This window comes from Meleagris gallopavo, chromosome 6 (genome assembly GCF_905368555.1).
Source record: "Meleagris gallopavo chromosome 6, MGAL_WU_HG_1.1, whole genome shotgun sequence".
Lineage (NCBI taxonomy): Eukaryota > Metazoa > Chordata > Aves > Galliformes > Phasianidae > Meleagris > Meleagris gallopavo.
The window spans coordinates 6,311,160-6,337,691 of record NC_139409.1 but is presented as its reverse complement, the minus strand read 5'-3'; the positions used below and the strand labels follow the sequence as shown (position 1 = coordinate 6,337,691).

The following is a 26,532-nucleotide window of genomic DNA, read 5'->3' as shown; positions in this document are numbered from 1 at the left end:
TACTTTCTTTCTGACTCCTAGCCCACTAATGTAGCATGTAGTAAGAGAAATTCTAGCTTGAAGTGATTGTTTTCTTAAAAAGCAAACCTATGGTTTTCAGTTATTGCATACTGTAAAGATAGGTGATAGCAGATACAGCTGCTTTAAACCAGTTTGGGTCACCCAAGAAAGGGAGAGATCACAATCCAGTAATAAAGAAGGAATCACTTCCCCTTTCCCAAGGAACAGGGCTCAGCAAACACTCCAAAGGAGATGATCTCTGAGTGGAGATGCTTCCCTTATGGCTGCTAGCCCTTAAATGAAGTTAGGGAGGGGTGGACCCAGAGTTGGCCCCTCTGGTCAGGTGTATTCCTTCCACTGGTTCAAGCCATGACCTAATGGTTCCCATACATGTACTACAAACTAGAAGGCTCAGTCTCCCCTCAAATAGCATGGCTATAAGTATCTGCAGAGTACCTCACTAAGGTAGAACAGTGGAGTTGACTAATCATACACCGTTGGCTGTCTCAAAGAAGTCTTGATGGAACTGTGTGTACTGTTAGAGGGAAGACAGCTTTTAACAGCTGGTTATGCTGTGGGCATACAGATATCCACTGTCAGTTAGGGCCTTGGTTTTGGTGTCTGTAGTTGGATTGGACCTTCTGGGGCATATGTGAAATGAGGGAGGATATCTATGTTGGCAGACTAATTGGGTAAAAATGTAGAACATGCACCTGCATCCTGTAACTTGAGAATGAGGCCCTACCTGTCTTTCCCATGAGTTTAAACTTGGATCATCTAATGAAGAGTGTTACTCTATCAGCTCCTACATTTTAGTAAGCTCTCAATGACCCTCAGTACATCTACTAAGAGTGTTTCTATTCCATGCCCTGTGAGTGGAGAAGATAACTGATTTGTATTCATGTAACCTTTCCAAAATTCAATGTGAACTGGAGAAGCTGCTTACAAATGTTTGTTGGTTGGGGATTTTCAGATGTGGGAGCAAACATAGCCTTTAAGTTAATAACAGGTCTGTATAATTCTTCATTACTTTAGCAGAAGGTGTGATAAAGGTAGAAGAAGAAACTTTCTTCAAGACCTCCTTGGCCCTTGCCCTAGGCGTAAGTTGCTATTAACTCCTTAATTAGACTCTTTTTTTTTTTTTTTTTTTAAAGGCTTAGTACATCTAATGAGGAAATGCTTCTACTAAATACATTGAGCAGAGAAGAAAGTAACTGGAAAATAAACCTGAATGCAGCAGTCGTCATGCTGAGATTTCTGGTTGTAATCTTGCATACAGATTCCCAGTAAGCCAGTTCATAAGTACTGGACTGTGTCTGTGTTATGAAAAAGGGCTTTGACTTTTGAAAATAGCTCCTTTAAGTTATATAAAAATACAGTTCTGTAAAAGTAATTAAAAATAAAGTGAGTTGGACAGCTAAAACTTAATTTGAAGAAAAATTGGAATTTTACATTGTTTAGTATCCTCCACAATGTTTTGCTTGACACTTCTTAAAAACATTAAGAGAAAGCAATTAATGAAACCCTAAAAATATATGTATTTCTGTGAAAATTAACTGTTTACTGATAGTGGGTGTCATTCCTAGATTATAAATTAAGACATGCTTTTCTCAGTTTTCTTCTGACTGCTTGGAGAGCTAATGGTGAGATTACCAGGATTCACCTCCCTGAAATATCTTTGCTTCAGATTGAGTTTGGGGAGAATTACTTCGTCCTCAAAGGTGTTTTAAATGTCATTGCCATCTGGGTGTGAATTATGAGATATTTACTGTGCTCATGTTGCTCTTGGATTGTCAAGGTGATGGATGTTTTTGGGCACTGGAGATGAATTCTAAAGTTCTTTTTTCCAGTTCAGCTTATCACAGAATCACAGAATGGCCAGGGTTGGAAGGGACCTCAAGGATCATGAATCTCCAACCCCCTGCCACATGCAGGACCACCAACCTCCATATTTAATACTATACCAGGCTGCCCAGGGCCCCATCCAACCTGGCCTTGAACACCTCCAGGGATGGGGCATCCACAGCCTCTCTGAGCAGCCTCACCACTCAAAAATGTTCATGCTATAGAAATAAATCACTTGGAGATTATAACTGTGGAAGAGGAGGATTCCTATATAATCTTCTGTGTTTTCAAACTTACAATCGTATAATGGTATGAGTTGAAAGGGACCTTGAGGACCATCTTGTTCCAACCCCAGCTGCAGGCAGGGACATCTCTTGCCAGATCAGGTTGCCCAAAGGCCCATCCAGCTTGGTCTTGAAGATCTCTGGAATGAGGCATCCACAGCTTCTCTGGGCAGCCTCCACCAGAGCCTCACTGTCCTCACTGTGAAGAACTTGTTACAAATATCTCATCTAAATCTATTGCTCTCTAGTTTAAAGCTGTTACCCTTTGTCCTGTCATTATACACAATGATAAAGAGTCCCTCCCCAGCTGTTTTGTAGGCCCTTTAGGTTCTGGAAGGCTGCTATAAGGTCTTGTTGAAGCCTTCTCTAAATCACATCCTGTCTCCATAGGTGCTCTAGTCCTCCAAGCATCCTTGTGGCCTCCTCTGGACCTTCTCCAGCAGCTCCATGTCCTTGGGAGGGGGTTCCTAGAGCTGAACACGGCACTCATGTGGGCCCTTAAGAGAGCAGAGCAGAGAGGGTCAGTTCCCTCTGCTGGGAAGGAGACGTTCTTGCAGTTAGGCAGCATCAGGCTTGCATCTCATACATCGGTTGTGAGTGTTTTGGTGTTTTTTGGGTTTTGTTGTGTTTTTTCCTGTTTCCCAGGTGTGCCAAGACATGGGCATCCATAGGACTAGCTGTGCTGCTTTGAGAAATATAGTTCAGATTATGTTGGGTGAAAAGATCGTGCTCCATTTTTTGGATATTTACATCAAAAGAAGTTGAAAGGTGATCAGCTCATAAACATACCTAAACCAAAGGAATGGAGTGTAGGCTGCTGAGGTTTTTGGGTTCTTTTGCAGTACAGGGATCACAGCAGTGGCTGCTGGTTTTCCTAGTACAGCAAAGACTAACTGTTCTACTTCTGATGTGCTTAGCAAGTAGGAAGTGTTGAAGTATAAATGTGTTTTGGCTCCTGAAAGGAAAGAAATATGGTAAGCTTTTGTGCCTTCACTCTACAGTGACTGTGCAAAATATGAACAACTAGGACAGTCATAAAATCATCATAGAATCACTGTATAGCTTGGGTTGGAAGGGACCTTAATGATAATCTCATTCCACACTGCTGTAACAGGGGTGACACCCACCAGGCCAGGTTGCCAAGGGCTCCATCCAGCCTGTCCTTGAGCTGTTCCCCTTTGTCCTGTCACTATCAGGTAGGTTGGTCTCTGTCCTGTTTATAAGTTTGCTATAAACACTGAGAGGCTGCAATAAGAGGGCAGAGCAGAGGGTGTCACTCACTCTGCACTTCTCATTGTAAACATATAAATGCTTTTTATCACTCAAACATGGAATTTATTTTCCTTTTTGTGAGGAACTGTGGAGGCCTAATGCTAATAGACAGCTCAACACTACTGTGCTGCTCTCTCACTCTTCCTCCTCAAGAGCATGGGGGAGAAAATACAATGGAGAAAAGCTTGTGGGTTGAGATAAGGACAGTGAGATTGCTCGTCAGTTGCTGTCACAGGAAAAACAGACTGCATGAGAGAGATTAGTGTAATTTATTACCTATTGATAACAGGCCAGAGCAGTGAGAACTAGAAGCAAACTAGTGGAATGAGGGCTGTAGTCAGTCCTTAATGCTTCGTCTTATCTGTTTCTTTGTGGTCGCTCTCTGCTCCTGTTCCACGTGGGATCCCTCCTATGGGATGCTGTCCTTCCCAAACTGATCCTGTGTGGGCTTCCCACAGGCTGCTGCTCTTCAAGCACTGCTCCAGCATGGCTCTCTAGCACAGATCCCATCCTCCAGTCACTGCTCCAGCACAGAGCCCCAGGGGAGGCTGTTTCCACAGACCTCCTGCTCCACTATAGGCTGCACATGTAGCTGTGCTCTGCATGGTGTCCACAGGCTGTAGGGATCAGTCTTTTCATTCGTGGGCCTCTCCTGGGCTTCGTTTTCTTTCTTCAGCCTGCCCTTCTAGAGTACAACCAGCGTTAATCACTTTGGCCTTGGATAACAGCCATACCACAGGGTCCTGGAAGATCTCTTAATGCTGCTCGTGCTGCTAATCTTTCCTGTCATTCCTATGCTTCACAGTGGCTGATCTGGAGCTGCTGTGTTTCTTACTTTTCTTATCTTCCACCTTTTTCAAGTTAATATTGGCACTGAGCGTTGTGCTCTGCTGTGCTCTGCATTCTCCCTTCGCCACCAGGTTCCCATTACAGCCTTTCTCCAGGATGAGAATCTTTCTGCTGGGCGAATGAAACAAATGACTACAATGTTAGCAGTCACCCTCATGGTGGGGCAGTCTTGGTGGGCGAGTTTGAAATCCAGTGGTCGCTTATGGGAACTCTATAATATGGTCAGATAAAACAACGTGAAAACGTGTATGTATGAGGCAGGTTGGTGTCTGTGGGATGCAGCTTGTCTCAGTCTAAGGCTGGTGAGTCATGCCCCAGAAATAACTGCTTCCCATAACTGATTATGAAGAAATGAGGTGAATAAGGTCAGCATGCATCAAGTCAATCTTGAAATCTTGAAACCTTGAAGACAAGGACCATCTTTGAACGGTTCGCTGTGCTTCTCAGAATCGCTGCATGGTTAATAAGGAAGAAAGTGCTTTTGTTCTGAAACGTTTGTACGTGGCATTGAACAGCAATGGTCTTTGGGATCTGGCTACAGAACAATGGCTTTGGGAAGGTTGGGCCATTCCAGCACTCTACTTGAGATCAGGGAACTACAGCAGAAAGCTGGCTCACGTGAGCAGTGCTGGTGGAGTTGGGAATTAGCAGCACTGCTGGAGGTCTAATGATGGGATGTGCTGGAAACGTTCAAAGGCTGCAGAGTGTACGTAATCTGACATAAAGGTGCTTGGTGGATATTTTCTGCACAGACATCACTGAAATGTCTACATGTGTTGGATCGAAGCCCAGCTGCACAGCCCAGTGCCTTGGCCGCCCACCCAGCAGTGCTTTGGGCAACTGAAATTGGGAAATCACAGGAAGTGTGAGTGGGGAATTGGATGCTTGTGCTTGCTAGTGGTTTTAGCAAGTAAGAATGAAGTTGATTTTTGCTTCGTTATGACCTTATTTAAAGAAGAGACAAGTATTAATGTAACTTTAACGGTTGGCATTATTTGAAAGGTAACTATATAACACTTTCATGTGTAAAATTGGAGAGAACAGTAGGGCCATCGCTTAAGCTGTGGTTTAGGAGGAAAATATAATATAAAATAAGCATCTCCTACTAAATTTTCATTGAATCATAGAATGAATCACAGAATCATAGAGTGGCCTGGGTTGAAAAAGACCTCAAAGATCATCTGGTTTCAACCCTCCTGCCATGGGCAGGGTCACCAACTGCCAGACCAGGCTGCCCAGAGCCACATCCAGCCTGGCTTTGAATGCCTCCAGGGATGGGGCATTTTGGTGATCTCTTACTTAAAAAGTTTAATATTACTGTTCCCAATCTGAACTCACTGGCTTTTAAGGTTTTAACTTCACTATCTTAGTAGTTGTATCAGTGCAGCAGGCCTCAGTTTTTCCAAAAACCATCTTGTAAACCTGTTGGGATGGCATCTAACAGAAGATTCTTGAGTTTCTTTGGCACAAATCACTTGCTAATAAATCAAAGAACCAGGGCAAGAACTAATCTTGCATTTTTACCAGCCAGACGCTTTTCTAGATGGTGTACATTGGTGCTGTTTTGTCTGAGAAAGAGGAGTAGTAGCATGAGTTTGGAGATTGCCTGAAGCATCTTAATCTTAGTGCTGTGCTAGAGCTTGACCATCTGAATCTTGCGGAAGACTTGGGATGTGAGTTGACAGTGACCTCTTACAATGTGTGATAGCTGTTCTTATGGAAAGATACAGAAGGTGAAGGTTCTCAGTTTTGGGCACTGAGTGTTCTTTTTTTTTTTTTTTCTTTCTTTTTAATGAAGGCCCATTAGAACCGACTTAATTTGCCCCAAGGTGGAGTCTCTCCGTGTGACCTCAATTCTGTCTCCTGTGTGCTCTCCAAATACTGCTGTTAGCTTTTGATGTGCTAACAGCAGGCGTGATGTTGCTGTGTGGGAGCACTTAGTGCATCTGCCTGCAGGGTTTCATTGTGGTTTCAGTATTCCTGTTGAGTTAGCGTGCTCCTGTGGTGCATTTCCTAATGCTTGTTTTACTCAGTACCTCCCTGTGTCAGTAGGGTGCCTTAATACCTCTGGCACCTTTCTAATTTAACCACTTTTTAGAACATCAGGGCATACTGTGTGCGCTACAGTCTTATTTGTGGTGGTGGGTATTTTTTTTTCCATATGGTTTCTTCAGTTTCACTGCAGATTAGGGATGGATGTGGATCATCGTTCCTGCTCATGGATGCTGTGGCAAAAGGGTCGGTGAGTTCTGAAGGCAGCTTTGAGTGCTGAGCTGAGGTCAGGGGAAAGGGTGAGCTTCTTGTGAGCAGGGCAGAGGCTGGCTGGCTGTTGAGAGATTGCAAGAAATACGGATTGCTTTCAGAATTCCCACCTCAAAGGCTGGGGTTTGCATGCAGTAGGGCAGCAGCAGCAGGTGGCAAAATGCTGAGTGTGAATTACTGAGCTGCAGGAAGAGGTGATGCTTTCTGTTGCAGACTCAGAGGCTTATTCACTTCTAGAAATTGAAGCTGTTAAATTATAACTAAGTGAAGTCTAAATAGGTGTTACGCTGAATGTTGTATTACACTGGATTTCACATGGAGGGCTTTGCAAACTTTCTCCAGGGAAATTGTACAGAACAGTAACAGACTTACACTTTGCCTACCTGTATTTTTGTTTGTTGCTGCTTTTTTGGGTACAAATTCCATTGACTGTGAAGCCCTTTTATTCCTGGCTGTTATGGAGAGGAGCCCCTTAGCACAGAGCTGTCAGTGGATCTTAAAGTGTCAGTGTGTAAATGCTGTCTGTTCAGCTCATGATCATCAGGTGATTGCAGCTGGTACTTCTGTGCTCTTTGGACCAAAGAGCAATGCCATGGGTATAGAGATGTTCATTCATCAGAGGTTCTCACGTGGCATATTCACATAATGGAACAAAACAGATCTGGTTTTGCTGAGCTTTTTAAGCCTTTTATGGAAGTAAAAGGCTTTAAGGTTTTTGTTCTGTTTTGAATAGCAGCTACCTCTTCATAACTGTATTTTTTTTCCTAGTAAGTGTGGAAATCCTTCTGCTACTGTCTGGTGTGCTAAATTAAGAGCAAAGATTTATGTAGCTGTTCACTTTCTTTGCAGGTAAAGAAGGCCTTTTTTGCCTTGGTGGCAAATGGTGTGAGAGCAGCTCCACTGTGGGAGAGTAAAAAACAGAGTTTTGTAGGTAAGTTGTTCTAACATAATTGAGTTGTATTTGAATTGCACTCTGCACTGTTGTAGGAGGTGCTCTGGGTTTAGCCATGGTCTGACATCCTAAGAGGTACTGGTGGGTTTCTTTGTTTTCTCTTGTGAGGCACGAAATGTTGTTAGCTTGCATAGTTCTGCTGTTCTTTGACAATCACAATGACTCTTCGAGGTCTTGAGCTTCTGAAATTTGTTATCTAGTGTATGCCTTTCCCTGTGCACTTAAAAATTACCGTAATGGTCACAAAAAAAGAACTGTGAAAATGAGAACTGTGGAAAGAAAAGTATAGTACCAATATGCATGTGGTTCTCTGCGTGTTCTCAGGAAGGTGCACTGTGAAATCACTGAGTACCAGAACTAACTTGGAATGCCATGGATATTATATCCCACAGTAGAAGAAATAGATTTTCTTTTGTGAGACTGAAAGAAGAGGAGAAGCACATGGGTTGTGGCTTTGAATATTAATTCACAGTTGTATATTTTTATTGTGAAGTTTTGTATCAATGTGAAAATTTACTTACGTGGCAAATAGGCAGTGAGTTGCACAGATTTACTGTTAATTACATTATGGAGTGTGACTATAAATGGAGAAAATAACTGAAGTTCTGTATTTTAAGTGTATATCTAAAGAACTTTCTTTCTGTATCACTTTTTACAGGAATGTTAACAATTACAGATTTCATTAACATACTGCATAGATACTATAAATCTCCAATGGTGAGTATGATGTTAAGCCTCTATCAGTTGTCATACAGTACAGAAAGTGAAATATCAAATTGCTTGATTGTAGTTATTTTAAGTGTCTGGAAGCAAGACGTGTCATGAGTAAACTTATAGAATTTTTTGAGAGAAAATGTATTGCTTAAGGAAGTAGAATGTTATATGGGTACTTCTATTCAATTCCTGGCTGTAACCATTAAGGTCCTGTGAGCTTGGGCAGGTAGAATAATTTTCTGCTTCTGTTAGGCATATATAAACATGAGGAATTTTCTTAATGAGCTCTATCATTTATTGTGTTTTGTGTGGTGCCTCACCATGAGAGCCTTGGGTTTGGGTACCAAGCTCCATTTGGAATTGCAGCTATTGTCTAGTGCTCTTGGAACGAAGGACCTGCAATAACCTACTTATTAAAAACTAGGTGTAGTATAAATGTATGAAGGTGAAGTACTTGATTATTGACCAATGTATGTTTTGTCCAGATTGTTTCAAAGCACATGAATTAATATTAATCAGAACTTCATGTAAATGGACAGTATCAAACAATATTGCATTCAGGGCTGGAGAGTGTTTGAAATTGTAAGAAAAAGTTAGTTGTATTTAAAAATCAAATATGTAGCTACACAGTGGCTGGTGTGTTTTTATTAATTTACACCTTTATAAATAAATCAGCGTTGTCTCATAACTGATAGAGAGTTATTCTGAAAGGAATATGTGGAGCTGAGCACAAAGCTGGCTTGTGGAGCCTTGAGGGAATTAAGAGGTAACTCAAATCTTGAAGTGGTGCTTTAGAATGAATGAGTTAAGCTAGTTAAACATACGCAAAGGTTTCAGTTGCGTGGCTGAGTTGTACAATCAGTTGAAGATCTCTTGACTTCAATTAACTGTAATTTAAAAATTCCCATTGGCAGTCAGTTGATGAGGTTCTCTTGCTTACATGTTCATACAAACATTTACATCCCTTTCTTGTTCCTGTCAATGCCAATTCCCCACTTTGAATTAAAATATATGTACTGTGTTTTACTAGCTAAAGAATCAACAGTTGGATGGAACAGGCTTCTGAGATATGTGGAGGTGGCTCTGGGCAGCCTGATCTAGTGGGTGGCAACCCTGCACGTAGCAGGGGAGTTAAAACTAGATGATCATTATGGTCCTTTTCAACCCAGGCCATTCTGTGGTATCATGCTTCTCAAAGTTAGGTGATCATGTCTGTTCTTGAAATTTACAGTGATATGTCTTGTCAGATAACAGTGTTCCTGTGCAGTTTCACTTCTGGTCTAGCAGTTGCCATTCCTCTTTGTGCTATCTAACACAGCCTCTGGGCTGGGGAAGGGTGAATAATTGGGAAGTGGCAGCATCTGACCGAAGGGTGACTGATGCAGTCTCCTGTAGAAGAAAAAAAAGAAATAATAAATGTTGGTTGGGGGATGCTCTAGTCTTACGAAGTGCAATTGTGCTGAAAATTCAGTTCTTTTTTCTTTTTAATACCCTAAAAGAAGCCTTTACTACTCATCTGGATGTCTTTTTTACCACCCAGGAAGAGTACATTGAGTAGCCCAATTACAGTATGATAATTTAACGTTCCCTTACACTCTTTGAAGGGTGCCAGTTCCAGTGTGATCCAAAAATGGTCTCCATTGGCTCACAGAAGAGTGGAGCAGATTTCGTGGAGGCTCCTTCCCTTCACCTGCACACTCTTCAGCTCCATCAGGGCTTACAGAGGTACATGGCAGAGAGGAGCAGTGTAAAAGACAACAGGCTGCTTTGGCCTATGCTATGGCAAGCACAACTCCTCCCTGTTGGGAGTGGCTGGCTTGCAGCTTGGTACCTGAAGAGAAAAGCAGCTTCTGCATCTTAAGCCCTTTCAGAGAACCATAAGCAGTGTGGAAGGAGCTAAACCAAGTGCATTTGTTTGTTTGTAGTTCAGCAAATGTAAGATTAATCACTTTTTAGCATTAAGAAGTGATCAGGATAAGCTCTTGTTCAGGTGTGTGAGGGATTATCAGAGGGTTTCCTCTGGGGTGATTACTTCAAGGTGAGTCTAGAAGAGATCTGGGCTATAGCTTGGGCAAGTGAAACATCTTTCCTGTCCCCTGAGATGGTGGGTCCTGTGTGGTATTCTGCACCGAGCAGGATTGCACACTTATCTCTTGATATTGCCAAGAAATGTTATTCTGGTCTGGGCAATTAGTTGGATTCTTGTTAAATCGCCTGCAATGAAAAATAAGGGAATAATTTAGAGATAAATAATACTGTTAATTATTTTGGGTTTAAAATTAATACCTTCCATCTGTCTGTTGTAGGTTCAGATCTATGAATTGGAGGAGCACAAAATAGAAACCTGGAGGGGTAAGTTCATTTACTGCTCAGCTGCTAGGTTAAAGTCTGCTATTAACGTTATGATTAATTAAAAATCCACCGTACTTAACATTTTTCTCCACATACTTTTTATTAAAAAGTGGGAATAATAAAAGCTTGCCTGCTTCTTCCTGGTGCTCTTTTTTTTTTTTCTACCTGAAACAGTGCATGAACTAGAATGATTATGCTATATATTGCTTCACTACTTCTCCCTGTTCAGTACCATCTCGATTTTTCTTAAAAAGAAATGGAATCACACCAGGGGGTGTATCTGGCCTCAGAGGTGATGACTGTACCTGGAATGGGAATGTAACTGAACCAGGGTGCAAAATGAATAGATGGCTGTAGGTACTGAGTGAAGTGAGAGTTGAGCAGCAAGCCATGCCTGAGAGAGCTGCACAATATGACTACAGCATTCATAGGATGTGAGTGGATGTGAGCAGAAGTGCTGAATGCAGGGAGGAATCTTTATGAGAAAACGGACTGCATGCCATGTTATAACATAGATCAGTCCTCTGTGCGCAGACCAACCTGCTGAGAAGAGGAAATTAGCAAATGATTTGCTGTGCTTGCAGTGACCTCTGGCGGTAGTCAGCTTAATCCTGCTAAAATTTCAACTTCTGTTTGTTGTCAATGTAGATGAACATGCACAGGTGGCAGAGTGTCTATAGTCACTGCATTTGATTGTCCCTTCTGTTCATTTAATTTTGTGCTAAGGAATTCATGAAGTGCTTTTATAAAACTGCTGATGCTTTCCCATAGAAATGGTAATGGTTTGCTTTTCTATGCACAGAACTTTATTTACAAGAGACGTTCAAACCTTTAGTGAACATCTCCCCAGATGCAAGGTAAGATTTTCCTTTCCATTTTGCTTAACTTGAAAGAAACAAACTCCATTTCAACACTGAATTTAAGACTTCTTTTGTGTAGAGAAAACAGCTTCTATTGTAAACAAGAGCAGGAGAGTGTACTTCTGATTCTTGCTTTTAGTTTCTGGAATAGGATTGCTTATACCATTTAAAGTAAGCTGTAGTGATTATCTCAAAGTAATTGCATGTAATATCCTCAGTAGTATTGTTACTGTTAAGTCATGAACAAGTTATTCAGTTTTGTCATAAGGAATGTGTCTGAATGGAGCTGCTTGCATGGAATATCCTAGGAAAGATAATTTGAAATGCCTTAACTTCTGTAACATTTAAAGGTAATGCCATTAACTGTCTCCTTTCTATGGGTTTGTAAACCTGTATGTGCATCACTTGATGTTACTCTTTCTTGGCTACCATTTATTTTAAAATATGCTTTTCTCCTCAGCCTTTTCGATGCTGTATATTCATTGATCAAAAACAAAATCCACAGACTGCCAGTTATAGATCCCGTCAGTGGAAATGCACTTTATATACTTACCCATAAAAGAATCCTCAAGTTCCTCCAGCTTTTTGTAAGTACTTGAACTTCTGCTTTGCTTTTACTGATATTTTCCCTCCACCCACTCACCTCTAGCCCAGGTAGACCTCTCCACTGTTAAGCAACCTGTTCAGAAACTTCATGGTAATCTTCCATGTTTGGGCACTCTGTTGTTTCTTTGTGCATCTTTTCTGCTAACAGAGAAGCTAAGGTGATACACTGTAGCCTAGACATTACCTTTATTTGGTTTTAGTCACCTGAAAACAAAGAAGCAAACACCCAAACAAAAAACACCAGGGATATGTCTTGGCTTTTTGAGTATTTTGGTATCGTCTTCTGGGTGAACTCAGCTTCAGGAGCTTGTTTGATTACATGAGTAGAATAACGACTCATCTCCTAGAGCCAAGCTTAACACAGGAACTGTACTGTATGTTGGTCACAGGAATGGACAGGAGGCAAAGCCAATCAACAGGGTGTCAAAATAAGCATGCAGCATCTCACATCTTTGCCTTCTCTTTTCAGACTCAGTGGGGATGACATAGTTCAGGATCCAAAGATTTTAGTGATGGGCCATTGCAGAAACTGACAAGCAGAGTACCTTAGATGTGTAGTCTCAATTTAAATCTTGGAACAGTACTAATGCTTCTAAATCTAAGCTTGTTTTGGCTTTATGTAAATCTAGTAATAGATTATTATAATGATCTGTAACAATTGTTTGGAGTCTCTAGATGGATGAACGAATATATATTTCCTAATTACATATAAAAACTTGGTAACTGTGGTGTGTCATGCAGAAAACTGCATTGTGTAAATATATTCATCTGCCTTTCCTAGATGTCAGAGATGCCAAAGCCTGCCTTTATGAAGAAGAATCTGGATGAACTTGGAATAGGAACTTACCACAACATTGCCTTCATACATCCAGACACTCCTATCATTAAAGCCTTGAATATATTTGTAGAGAGAAGGATATCGGCTTTACCTGTTGTGGATGAGTCAGGTGTGTGTTGATTCTGCTGTACACAAGTGTGGTAAGATAAATGCTGTTGAAGCCTGGATTGATTTTATATATATATATAAATATATATAATTATAAATATAAAATAATATAAAAATATAAATAAGATAAAAAATATACCATAATTATATAAATATATATAATTATATATATTATATTGTGTATGTGTATATACATAATTTATGTATATATGATTAGAATATGTAGAATGATTATGCAAGATAGAGGCTGGAAGGATTCATCATGGGTGGTGGGTTTTGATTTGTTTTTTTTGTTTTGTTTTCTGTCTTTCCTTCTTGACCTCTCTGTCATTATAAAATAACAAATGAAAACAGGACACAAAACTTTCTTTCTATTGCAAGCAATTTATAAATACATATTTTTCTTTCTAGGAAAAGTTGTAGATATTTATTCCAAATTTGACGTAATAGTAAGTATACCTTTTAAATTCTATTGTGTTTTTTATGTAGCGAGCAATTAGAAATTAATTTGCTAACATACAAGTTTTTATTGTACTCAATAAAATAGATGCAAGAATGTACATGGAGTGGTAGTTCCAGCACAGTCCAGGAGAGGGAGTTCCAGCCTGCAAATAAGAAAGGTTGAAGACCTACCATTTGTTTTCTACTTGGCTCTCTGTAGCAGGATCTACTTAATGGGTAGAGTTCAGACTAGTCAGTGTCCTCACCTGGCCTTTGAAAATCAAAACAAATGGTTTATTCTTGAGTATATTCTGAAATCTACAGAACATCATCTTTCCTTTTTCCTTGTGGCAGAAGCAGGATGAGCCAAATATTAGATAACAAAGTAAGGAGACTTTCGTGGGCCTAGTGCATAATCACAAAACATTATTACCAATGAATCCAGTCATTCTATGGTGTGTAATGTAGTTGCATCCTTGACTGTTCCTAAAAACTGTAACTGAAGAGCATCTGCTTTGTTGAATATGTGACTTGGAACAGACTCACTTTACCCCTCAAATGTGTGTCGTCTTGGTGCCAAAATATTTGCTTTGTTGAGTACTTTATCATTAAGTAGTGAGCAGTGTGCCTTGTTTTTCAGAACCTTGCTGCTGAAAAAACCTATAATAACCTAGATATCACGGTGACACAAGCCCTACAGCACCGTTCTCAGTATTTTGAAGGTGTTGTAAAGTGTAGTATGCTGGAAACACTGGAGACCATTGTTGATAGGATAGTGAAGGCTGAGGTGAGTTTGCCCCTTTTCTTTTTTTAATTTTCCTTCCCTGTAAAAGTTGTGACCAAACTAATAAAGAGGACAAATTTATCCTTCTGGAGTTATTTTGATTACTTGAAGAAAATATGTTTTGTTCATGTTTACATACGTAGGGATCAGTTTGATTTCTTGATTTACATATACTTAAAAGAATACAAACTGTGAAACAAAGCCAGGGAATAAAGTCTTACAAAACACTTGTTCACCAGTTGTCTTGTAAATGACTCAGTGCTTTTTCCCTGCTCTTCTTGTGTGGTTTATCCTCTGATTTTAGTACTGGGAACCTTCTTACGCATAGATGTGAATGACTTCTTCAATTTTACAACATTTTTTTCATCTTTGGGGCCACAACTGTACATTTACTTAATATGAGCAGAATTCCCATGTTGTGGAAAAACCCCTCAGAACTTCCATTAGGTGATTTTGACATGCAGCTTCCTGCATCAGCTTGAGCTTTCTGAAACTCAGTGATTTCAGCATTGCTGATGCACAGATTCCAAATGTGGCTGATCTAATTAATATCTTCAGAAGCTTTAGACATTTGGGTTTTCAGAACAACTCCTACCCTTTGGCTCAGTCTAAACATAGTGAGGCTATGCAAAAATGAGTCAGTCAAAGCCACAAGGGAGGCAGTAATTGATGCTATTTTTAGCTGCCAGACAAAATGTTTGATCTCACTGGATGTGAAACAACTACATTGTCCATTTTTCTTGAATTCATTACACTGAGAGAAGAAAGAGAGTGTGTGTATACACACATTGAAAATATCACCAACATAGATTTGTCAGAAAGAAAATGCAGAACATATTTTCCCACTTTCCTACTCTCACAGTGTTTCCTCAGTGTCAGCTGAGTGTGACTATGCAAATACATTGGAGATCCTCTTTTTTTTTCTTTTTGCTCTATCTGACTGGCAGCGAACTTGCTGACCTCCACAATAAACTCACATCTGTATGAAGTCAAGACACTGCAGCTTTCTTGCTGTCACTTCTGTGAAAAGACGAAAAATATTTTTCACTTTCTTCACAATTGCGTTTGATTAGTTAGACTTGAAGCCCAAATTCATTTTAGGTAAGAAGTAAAGCAGTACCAAGGTCTCTACTTTTGATAGACATCCTTCCAAGGATGACCTCTTTATGAGGTGGCTCAGCTATGACCCTTTGGTTGCACAACTCCCAGCTTGAGCTGGGTTGCAGTGCTGAGATGAGAGCACTCTCCCATTCTGCAGTATTTTCAAGACATGGATCTTGGCTTGTCTGCCATTCAAAGTATGATTTTATTGCCGTCAGACTGCTGTGTGCCTTTAGCTCTTCACATCAGGAAAATCTCTCAAAATATTTTCCCTGCTCGCAGGTTCATCGTTTGGTGGTAGTGAATGAAGCAGATAGCATTGTGGGTATCATCTCCCTTTCTGACATTCTACAGGCTTTGGTACTCACACCAGCAGGTATGGATGTGGCATTCTGATGTTTGCTGTAAGTCATTCGGTAGTGCATACAGCTTGCTGGTCTTAGCTGGTATGATAACCATAATACATTGCTGATTTTAAAGTTCTGCAAGCTTGATTATACTCTTCAAATAAGTGTTTCACTTCTCTGCAAGTAAAAGCCAACAAAGTGCTTAATTGCCAGTCTTTTGTCACTCTTTTTGCTCTGTTAGAGATGTCACACCAGAGTGAATTATTCCAGTAGAACTCTGATGTATCACTAAACTTGATCAGGTTCCCTTTAACCACAGTACCTAACAGCACATTTAATTATTTCTGCCACTTTTACTTGGATTGTTTTGTTGCTTTTTAGTTTTGCCCAAGTTATTGATCTGCTCTGTGTTCTTAACTGGAACTTCACTTTGGTTGTGTAAATGACTTCAGTGTCACAACGACTAAAGCAAAGTCCTCCTGTGGCTTTGTGAGACAGACAGAAAATGTCTGAAGATCAAATACCATGTTAAGGAGACAGGGCTGAACATATCCTTCAGGGGAGTTACAAGGGGAATTCCCACTCCTGTACTCCAGGTCACGTACTTCTGGTGCTTAGCGTGTGGCAGCGCTCCTTCTCATGAGCTCCCTCTGTGAGCTGCTTTATCCCATTGATCTAATGGGAAACCTGGCCAGCAAAAAAGCTGTGGATTCATCAGGCTGTCACAAAAGATCCCAGCCCTAGAGAGCGGGAGGTAGCACAGTGCAGGAGCAGGGCTGTGCTGTCAGAGATGGGGTGACAAAGTAAGGATGTCTGCAACGTAGGTCTAGTTTGTGGAGTTTAGAATGTGATTCACCTCTTAAAGTGGATGTGTGAGGACAAGCAGGTAAACCATGCCCTGTAAATGTCCTTTTCCCTTTACTGACCAGAAAGAAAAATGTACTGACTGACAGGAATTGAGACCAGTGTGCAAGGGGAGGGCGGGGGGGGAAATCAGTTGTGATGTGAAAACTGGGTGAATGTAATGGATTTTTCAGTGTTTGTGATGATGTATTACAAACAGTAACTCCAGGTTGTTGGCAAGAACTTCCTGCTCACTGGAGCTGGATGTCGAAGCCAGCTCACTGTAGGGGTCACTCATTGCCCAGCGCGTAGGCAGTGCTTGGAGAGGAGGCACAGCACTACGTGGTTCTGCTGAACAGCTCTTTTGGATTCTTTCTGTAAGCAGAATCTGCCTCTGAGCCAGAAAAATCAGTCAATGCAATGTAGTTAAACTGAATTCCTACCTTGTGTTTTTTTTTCCCCAAGTACGACCTCACTTTTTAAGAGCACTGTGATGATTAAACTTGGCTCCCTGAGCAGATGGACAGGCTTGCAGCATGGCGTTTTTGGGGAGTGGTACTTCAAAGGCAGTTGTGACTTGGAGAATAACCCTGCCAATGAAGTTAGAGGCAGTAACGGCCTCCAGGCCTTCCTCAACCTGTGTTAGCACTCAGCAGTCTTGAAGCGTGCTCCGTATGGATGGAGTCCAGTCCTAAGGTTCTGCTAATGTGGTCAGACAACACTTGCAGCGTTCAGGACGAGCGGTGCCGTTCCGTGAGGCGGGTGCTGTATGCATTACGAAATCACAAGTGCTTTCCTCTTCTGTTAACAGGTGCCAAACAAAAGGAGAATGAAAGTGAATGACTGCTGTGAATGTATAAACGTTTGTAGGAGAACTTGAACAAAGTTTCTGGGTCAAGTTTGTCTCGAGAACAGTGACTGCAATAGAACAGAGCAGGATGGTTGAGAATGTGTTTTGGGACTTAGTGATGGATGATGAGTCTATTCCCCCCCAGTGATGTCGCAAAAAAACAAAGCAGCATGACAAAAGCTTATGTTACAATGTAGGCTTGTATTTTCAAAACGTCTTCAGAACATTTGCTGGAAGACTTCACACGATGTCCTTCATTAAAATGCACTGTATTCTGAAACTTTTTCATTTTGTATTTGACAGAAGTCACTGGTCAGCAATGGATATATGTGACATAAGGCAAGTGTATGGCATATTCATATCATAGTGCCTTATGTCAAAATACAGCAATATGTCATCACTGTTGCCCATCACTGTCAAAGGAAGTATTGTGTTAAATGAGACACTGTATTTGAATGTGAAAGTCTTTAAACCTAAACCAAATCAGTTTCAGTTCTCATTAGACTTGTCATAAAAGCTGTAATTTGAATATCAGTAGACTTCTTTAAAACTTTAATGACAGTTTTGTGTTAAATGTCGCATTCTGAACCGAGATGTAAAACGAGACTGATTTTAAAAACAGCTTTATTTATTTTTACTTTCATGACAATTTTTTACACATCTTTGGTGGATAGCTAAAATTTCACCATATCCATTAATAAACTGTTGATTGTTATACAAACCAGTGGCAGATTTTCTCATTATTTACAACGTTGGAGTTGTAGGGCTGTTGGTCAGTCATGTGAGTTGAGTTGGAGATTCCAGCAGTGCTCTGTACTGTACTGTGCAGGCACATGTGGGAAAGGACGTGCCAGAGAACCAGACTTTCCACTGTGTTGAAGTGTAAAATGATGTCTGCGCGACTAAAATGCAACTCTGTATTGTATGTGATTTGTACAGAAGCCGAGGAGCGAGGAAGGCCGTGGGGTTTTGCTGATGTAAATGTACTGTAACATTTGATGATGAGATTTTTATAATTGTAGATGGAAGAAATTAAACCCTCCAACATCCGTTTGGTGTTAGCGGTTCTCGCCACGTTTTTCTGCGCGTATGATGTATGTGTGTTTTGGGTAATGTAAGCTACACAGAGATGTTCCCATTTTCCTTCAGCTTATAAGGCAGCTTGTGCTGATGGCACGGTGCAGGTAGTGCTGCTTCTGCCAGTGTGTTCCCAGTGGGAATGTGGCCCTGGAATAACGGCACTACGCTGATCCTTTATTTTTCCATGTATAAACACTGAAGCAAAAGGTGAACTATTTGCAGTTTGTTGACAACATGTGAGGTTTTTAAGAGCAATGAAAAGCCCTTTCCTCAGACCTCGCTTCCTGCAGGAGATTTTGGAACAAAATGTGTGAAAGTTTTCTTCCTACTGATGTTTTTCATGTGTAAAAATGTCCTTGTACACAGGGACAAACTATTCTCTCTCACTCTCATTGCAAACCATTCTCTTGTCCAGCATTTTTTCTGACTAATGACCTGCCAGCTGTGCTCCCTGTTCTTCTGGGAGGCACGGAACTGAGGAAGCAGCCACCTGGTGGGGCCAGCTGCACACCGCTGCCATCACAGACTCCAGCAGCCCAGCTCTGCTTGTCTTTGCTGGGGAGAGGAGCGACAGTAACCAGAAATAGCAGCTCTTGTGCTTCGAGCTGTGTGGAAAGGGATCGTTGGTGGTAGATTGGAATTTCACGTGATCATCACTACCTGTAAATGCCATCCAAGCTGCACAGGTTGACTTCTTGAAAGCCTGCTTGCTGTTCCAGCACCAGAATTACAGCCAGCCTTAGAAGGTATGGGATGGAATTGCCTAAGTGCAGCGCTATCTCACTCTGCCTAGCACGAGTCTGCAGGAAGAACATTTTCAGTCCATTAGGGTAGTTCTGGAAAAAATGAAGGGTTGAGCCACTGATAGATGCTTTTTTCTTATATTATATTTAGCACAAAGTCTTTTGGCCATATTCCATCCAGACAGCTTTGTGCCTGTCTGCATAAATTAGCATGCAGGAAGCCAGAATGAATTTGCAGTTTTCAAACAGCCATGCACAGAGTCCCTGTTTTAACATTATTACAACATTATTACAAGTGCCATGCATGTGTTATGGGCACAGAGCTAGCAGAATCATGGAAATCTGGTTTCCTCAGTGATGCAAAACTGCATTCAGAGGATTTCTACCCTTGCTTTCTGAAATTCAGTTCTGAGTATTAATTTAAACGTGACAAAAGTATCATCAAAAAGGCATTTTCCCTTACCATGCTCCTTCTCCTGGCACAAGTACCTGTTACACAAAACTAAACAAACCATGTCATTTTAATGCAGATCAGCTTACTACAGAGCTAGGAAACTGCTTGTATCAGCTTAACAAAGGGATAGAAGTAATAGAGAAAGGAAGGATGATTTGGCAGCAGTGCAGCATGTGTTGCCAGAGCACCTAAAGCTTTCATCTAGGACACTTCCCTTTCACGTACCTCACTTGGGAAAAACAGACACCAGTTGGTACCTATAGTGCTCAGACCACAGCGGTGTTCCCCAAAATTCCCTTTCTTTACACAGATGTGGTGATGCTGCAGGTGGAGGTCTCGGGGAGTGCCTCCTACTGCTCTGACGGACTGTTCCATAGCATAGATAGTCATTCCCAGGTGGTGAAGTGCTGAAGAAGTGGATTCCATTCAGCCAGCCGGATGGTAAAGCCTACGTGATTGATTCCTGTGCTGCCCCGTGTGTTTCCTCGCCAGCAAGAGATGTCTGCAAAAGATAATTATTCTAAAGTACTTCTTGGTCTTGGGAGGGATCAGATGATGTGTGCTATTGACCTGCTGTGGATGTTTAAGTATAAGGAAATGTCTTCGTAGAACTATGTTTGCCATTATTTTTTTAATTAAGCTCAGCCCCTCAGTATTTTGCACTATCTAGAGATGCTGTGAGCTCATTACTTCAGAAAATTGTCCTTTGCTGACATTGATCATTTGGCTGATAAAAAACACTTTCATGTTGTTTTACTTCTGGACTCCTTTCAGTTAAAAGGTCTGAGGTCTGTAAGCCTTGCAGACGGTATTTGCTGTTTACTAGCAACTGAATTGCAACTGTTGAGTCTGAGGCCTATTCATCTCCAGTCCTACAGAATATTGATCTGCTGGGAATGTTTGGGTAACACAGAAAGAACCAACATTGCTTTCCAAGGCTCGAGTTCTTGTCCTCCCAGCAGGCGAGGAATCTGACTGAAGCAGTTCCAAAACTGCTTTGAGAACACACTTTGCCATCTTTCAATTGAGCTCAGGGTAAGCTGGAGTCATTCAGTTTCGGTCCAAGCAGAGGTGAAACCATGCGTGCCTAATCCTGCTGAACAGCAGGCTCTCCGTGTTCAGCTCTCAGGAGCAGCCAGTTTGCTTCAAAATCTTCACAGCTTATGTGCTCTCACATTAAATGTTTACTAGGGGTAATCTCCAGGAGAAAAAGTCATTCTGAATAGTTTCATAGTACCCTTGTATCCACATCACGTGCATTATGCAAAAAAAAAAAAAAAAATGTTCTGCAGACAATGCTTTTTGCTCTTAGCTTCAGGTCTAAATTTAAAGGCAGTTTTGAGTGTTACTTTATTGGCATTCATGGTGATTGTGTTGATTCCCACTGAGGTGCATGCAAAGAGGTGACAGGTACACATACATCAAGCTGATCCTTGGGGTGTCCCTGCCAACAGTGAATGGCAGAAGCCCATAACATCAATAGTCTCAGTGATGGGAGTTGCAAGTACCATTTAATGCAGAATTATTTCTTTTTTTTTTTTTTCCTACCATTGTTTTGTCAGTATTTCTAAACAAATATTGGAGAATTTGATCTCTATCGAAATCCATGAGGGGCCAGGAACAAGTGCAGGATGGAACTGAGTGTACTTCCTAACTTCAGTGGGTAGCAAAGTGTATGCTGTACATGTAGGAGCACCCAGTGCTAACACTGGATGCAATTCCAATAACTCCTCGGGAAGGTGTTGATTTGCCAGAGGATTGAGCAGGTAATTAAATTGGTAATTGCTGTTATAGGAACTGAATGTACAAGTCAGATGTGTTTTGCATTTGGAACCTGAGTAGCACTGTGTTCATGGGTTTGTATGTGCTGAATTGCCATAAAAACACTTAACTGCTGGGTTATGTTTCCTAGAGGAAATTCATCGCAGCTTTTTCTCCATCACAGCAAAGCAGACACAGGCAACAAAAGACAGACGCTTTCCAGTTTCTCAGCCTCAACATCTGTTCCTGATCTCACTGCATATACATGCTCTATTTGTGCCGGCACTTTTTGTTTTGGAACCCAGACCATGCCTGGTGTGTTGCATTTGTTGACCTTGTCTGTTGGTAACTTGTTTACAATAAAATAAATATAACTTATCAACGATTGTATTCTTTGTATAACCAGTACAACCATTTAATTTGAAGGAGCATCTGGTACAGAACTGGCTTGGAACACACCCTGAACATAGGTGCCTGGTGTCAGTAATGCGTTCCAGTGTTCTGTGAACTCCTTTGTAGTTCACAGGACAACCTGCAAACACTTTAGGAATGAAGATGCTGGAGTAGTGCTATGGAAGGGCAAAGGAAAAGCCCTACTACTAATGCTGCTGCTCCAGCCTGCTGCAGGGAAGTCACAACCTGAGCAGTACAGGAAGCATTTCAGCTTATCTCCCAGTAGGAGAAATGCAGATCCTCAGATCCAGAACATCTCTGCTTAAGCTGCTGATTGAGCAGCAGCATCCCAGATTGCTGCCAAAGGTGATAGCACCAAGTCTTGGTGCACGGAGAAAGGACAGAGCTGGTCTGAGAGTTCCTCATTTGCCCATTTCAAGTGGCCCAGACAAGACAAAGCTTGCATTTTCCTGATGGCATAAGGAATAGCCACTTCCTGCCAAAGAACCAGTGGAAGAAAATAAAGTTGTAGGTTTTTCCTAATTTTGAAACATGCCAGGAAGGATGAGCTGTGGGTTCCTGCCCCACCTGCTGAGCAAGCATGGATACTATCCTAGGATGGAACATCTCCTTTGCAGTTAGAAGCATTAAGTAAATCAGCTGGTTGGGAGCAGAAAATCTGCAGTACTGAGCTTTCTTTACAGACAGTGAACAAGTGGAAGTTAACAGGAATGAGACAAATAGACAAAGGTCCAAAAAATGAGATAAGAGAACAGATTAAGGGGAAAGGCCTAATCAACAGAAGTAGGGTGTCAAGGAGGAAGCAAAAACAATCAGAGAAATAAAAAAAAATAATAAAAATTGGTGCTTGCCAGGATACCTAAATACTACAGACAAGTAATATGAAAGGATAATGAAGTTGAAAGTGCAGCTACCATAAACTTCATGTATGTTCCCAGACCCATTTACGTTGTTGCAGCTTCTCCCTCAGCCCTTCCAGTCCTCTGGCTTGGTAGATGGCCCAAACGTTGGGCAGTGCCATGGTTTAGAGGGCGAAGATGCAAAGATGACAGCAAAGCCGCAGAGAGATTCAGTGGATGCTACTGCAGCACAACAAATCACGCAATGCCAAAGGGAATCCTGTGACCTGCATTGGGCAGAACTGTCCCTCCACACCTCTGAGAGAGCTTAGAACAACCTGCCTGCACACAAAGATAGGATTTCTACGTGCTGTTTTTATTCCTCAGCCTGACCGTTCTCCCTAAAGGGAATACTCTAGGGTGTTGAAAAAGAAAGCGGTAACCTATTCTGTGATGTGTGGGAATGAAATAGGTTCGCTGTAGAATCAGGGAACGATATCCAACCCCAGCTCCAAGTACCTTGACCAACTACTATTCCCTTGAATGGTTATGTGACGTTTCCCAGGTTACCAGTACTTAGCCGTGGAGATCCTGTAATCCACAGGATTATAGGCCAGGTCGGATGGAGCTGTGGGCAGCCTGATCTAATGGCTGAGTTAGCATTTGGCAACCCCGCCCACAGCAGGGCACCGCAACTGGGTGATCTCACAGGTCCCTTCCAACCCAAGGAATTCCGTGATTCTATGAGACGGGCTCAAGTTGCACCAGGAGACATTCAGGTTGAACGTTAGAAGAACTAATTCATGGGGAGGGCGCAGCCAAGCAGTGGTACAGGTTACCCAGAGAGCTAAAATCCCCATCCCACCGCCCCGAGAGGTACGTCGAGCCCGTCAAGGACCGGGCAGACCGCCGCTCACACACTTCGCGCCGCTCCCAACCGTCCTCTGACAGAGCGCCACTCCGCACGCGCGGTTTTCAAGCCCCGTCTAGCCAATCCCCTCCCGCGCAGCTCTCTAGTCCCGCCCTCTCGCTTTGAACGCCGATCTCAGCCAACCCCCGCCGCTTAACCGTGCGGAGCGGCCGAATCGGCGGCTGGCACCGCGGAGGGGCGGGGCGGAGGGGGCAGGCATGACGCAGCGAGTTTTTCCTCGCGGCGCTTGGCGCCGGCTCTCGGCGCGGCGGCGGCGAGGTCGCCGCTCCGGCCTGTGACGCGTGACGCACAGGTACGTGAGGGGCCGGCGAGCCCGGCAGTCACGTGGGGCGGGCGCTGCCGCCGCTGTTGCCGCCGCCGCCAGGCGCCGCGGGTCCCGCGCGCTCGGCCCGTCGCCGCCGCCGCCCTTCCCCCTCGCCGCATGAGGCTGACGGCGCTCCCACAGCCGCCCGCTGCCCGCCGTCTCCTCCTCATCCGCCGCCGCCGCCCTTGATGTGGTTCGGGGCCGGGCGGGGGACAAGATGCCGCCGTCCAAGTCCCGCAAGATCGCGATCCTGGGCTACCGGAGCGTAGGTGAGCGCGGGGCTCCGAGGGGAGCGGGCGGCGGCGGCGGCAGGTGCAGGGCCGGGGCGGGCCGTGCTGCGGGCGGGAGGCGGCCGGGAGGCGCCATGGCGGCGCCGCAGAGCGCTGCGGGCCCGGGGCCGCGCTGCCGTGCGCCTCTGCCCTTAATTGGCCAGGGGGCGGCACGGGCCGGGCGGGGAGCGGGGTGCGAGGGGCTGCGGGCGGTGGGCCGGGGGCGGAGAACCGGCTCGGCGCTGCCGGGCGTCCTCGGGGGCTCCGGGCTGCGGATGAAGCTCCGCGTCCCCGCGGTCATGGCCCGGCCCCGGGCGCACCGCGTGCCCTTCGCTCCGATTTCTGCCCGTTCCCCTTTCCGTAGGCGTACGGCGATGTAGGATGAGCGTACGGATCTCCTCAGAGAAGGAGAGAACTTCCCGGCGCCGTCCGAAGCCGGGAGCGTTGCTGCATCCCGAGTTGCCGGCCTTTCTCCTGCAGTCAGCGCTGCCGAACGGCCCCGCCGGCTGCAGCCTCGTGGGGCAGAAGCGGAGCTGCCGCGGTGTGCGGCTCTCGGCATCGATCGGGCTTAAAAGCGTAGGTCGATGTTAAGGATAACGCGCGGCTGGAAAAAAAGCCGCTGTAGGGAGATGCTGCTCTGCTGCAGGAGGGTTTTGGCTGTAAGTGAGTGATTTGTCTGTAGTCACGCGCTCGGCACGAAGGACCTGTAACGACGCCGTTTTCTTTTCCCGAGATCAAAAAAGGTTACGTGAGCACCGGCGTTTCTTAGATGCCGTGTGCATAGCGGCAGCCTGGCTTCAGGCTTCAGGAAAAACGGTGCTGTGTCTGTATGGTGCTGGAAGGGAGCAGCCAGCAGGAGGTTGGTGGTTTGCACGGAGCGGCTGACATGTCACAGTCAGCCTCAGAGTTTGTCTTGTTACGTTTTCCTCTTTTCTTCTTTGATTCCTGATGAAAAGCGATGGGCAGTGTGACTCGGTAGGAGGAATGCTGTAAATTTGGTGCTTTGGGCTTTCAGCTGTCAGAAGATTGGGTGGTCTTGGGGCGGATAAACCACTGAGACTGACAGCACAGCATATAGACGCTGTTAATGCCGTTGTTGGTGTGACGCAGAATGCTTTGGGTGATGGTGCTCGTATGGAAGGAGGTGGGCAGAAAGTTACCTCCTGCCCGTGAGGATGTACTGCTGTGCTCTTTCACCTGCAGCTTCCTGAAACTGGTGCGGTTTGGGGCACTGTGGGACGTGGTCTGTTCCATTAGGACAGCTGCTTGTTGTAGACGCACATAAGAAAAGAGAAATAGTAGTTTGCCTTTCATTAACCTTGACAAGTCTATTGCCTTGCTTGTTCTTAGATACAAATCTTGCACGTTAAAGCCACAGAGTTACTCCTCTTAAGTATGGGAGCATTACATTTCTAGGCAAATATTTACATAAAAGTTCCAGCAGCAGACACGAGCTGTTGGTTTTTCTGTCATGTAGGGCTGGCAGAAAAACAAGAAACATAGACTGTGAGATGAAGGTTGGGTCCTTTGTCCACCCAAGAATGCCTTGTAAAGTCCAAGAGAATAATGGCATGGTTTGGCTTCAGATAGACTGTTAAGTCTTGACCTGATATGGCAGGAATACCGCTTGAACTCTGCGTAAAAGAGAGGATCCCATCTCTTTTTAGGAGAAGAGGAAATGAGAGACGTTACTTGTGGGGAAAAATCACCATTTGAACAGAGCTAGTTTTCATCAGGGCGGGGAATAATTCCAAGATCCGAAGGGCTGCTGAAGGCTTCTGAGCTTCCTTTTATAAATAGGGAACTGCCATTAACCTTAACCTTAGCTTTGACCCTCCAGTCTGGGAGGCTGCTCTGTTACGCTGTGAAACGTTTCCAGCTCTATGGCTCGAGTGAATGCTGAGGTGAGCTGGGCTGTGGGGTTGGGTGTTGTCGCAATTTGCATATAGAGCACGAGATGAGAACGATTAGAAAATGGCGACCTTTTCTCCCTGTTCGGTTCTGTGCTGAAATAACCGAGCTGACACGTTTCAGGCCGTGAGCTGTTCCCTGCTGCTGATGATTCGACAGCTTTGCGGCTCTCTCAGGCTCTGAGCAGCACACATGGTATCAGGCAGGCACGTGCCCCACGAGGCTTTGTGAGACACGAGTCTGAGTGTTTGCTGGTTTCACGCTAAGCCCTTGGTTTTCACTTGTATGAAACCATCCTCTTATCCCAGCGATGCCATACAGCGCAGGTTGGGAGTGCTGTTCTGATGGCTGTTGGTGTAGAAGGTTCAGGAGCCTGCTTGTTCCAATCCACTCCCTCTTATCTTTCAACACTGCCATCAGCCTTTCCTGTGTGAGAGCAGCGTGTTCTGCTGTGGGAGTGAACCAAGCAGCCTACGTCCTGGGGCAGGGAGATGCAGAGGAGCATTGCCAGGAACTTC

The 26,532-nt window shown here is 43.6% G+C and overlaps 2 protein-coding genes across 7 annotated transcripts in view; both read left to right on the top strand.

Annotated features, from left to right (window-relative positions):
* The window catches only part of PRKAG2 (protein kinase AMP-activated non-catalytic subunit gamma 2), a 185,560-nt gene extending 167,202 nt beyond the window's left edge, over positions 1–18,358 (top strand). For 4 of the 5 annotated variants that reach the window (XM_085226986.1, XM_085226988.1, XM_085226987.1 and 1 more), the window contains 10 exons: positions 7,362–7,443; positions 8,123–8,181; positions 10,485–10,530; positions 11,333–11,387; positions 11,851–11,977; positions 12,778–12,943; positions 13,354–13,391; positions 14,024–14,170; positions 15,551–15,644; positions 17,270–18,358. In XM_085226986.1, coding sequence (XP_085083112.1) covers positions 7,362–7,443; positions 8,123–8,181; positions 10,485–10,530; positions 11,333–11,387; positions 11,851–11,977; positions 12,778–12,943; positions 13,354–13,391; positions 14,024–14,170; positions 15,551–15,644; positions 17,270–17,301 — 846 coding nt within the window. In that variant the 3' untranslated portion in view covers positions 17,302–18,358. The remainder of the gene's footprint in view (positions 1–7,361; positions 7,444–8,122; positions 8,182–10,484; positions 10,531–11,332; positions 11,388–11,850; positions 11,978–12,777; positions 12,944–13,353; positions 13,392–14,023; positions 14,171–15,550; positions 15,645–17,269) is intronic. The other variant, XM_085226990.1, reaches the window with a different exon arrangement.
* A 5,338-nt stretch (positions 18,359–23,696) lies between these two features.
* RHEB (Ras homolog, mTORC1 binding) overlaps positions 23,697–26,532 on the top strand; it is a 32,282-nt gene continuing 29,446 nt past the window's right edge. The window contains exon 1 of one of the 2 annotated variants that reach the window (XM_085226985.1): positions 23,697–24,103. In XM_085226985.1, the coding sequence (XP_085083111.1) occupies positions 24,052–24,103 (52 nt within the window). In that variant the 5' untranslated portion in view covers positions 23,697–24,051. The remainder of the gene's footprint in view (positions 24,104–26,532) is intronic. The other variant, XM_085226984.1, reaches the window with a different exon arrangement.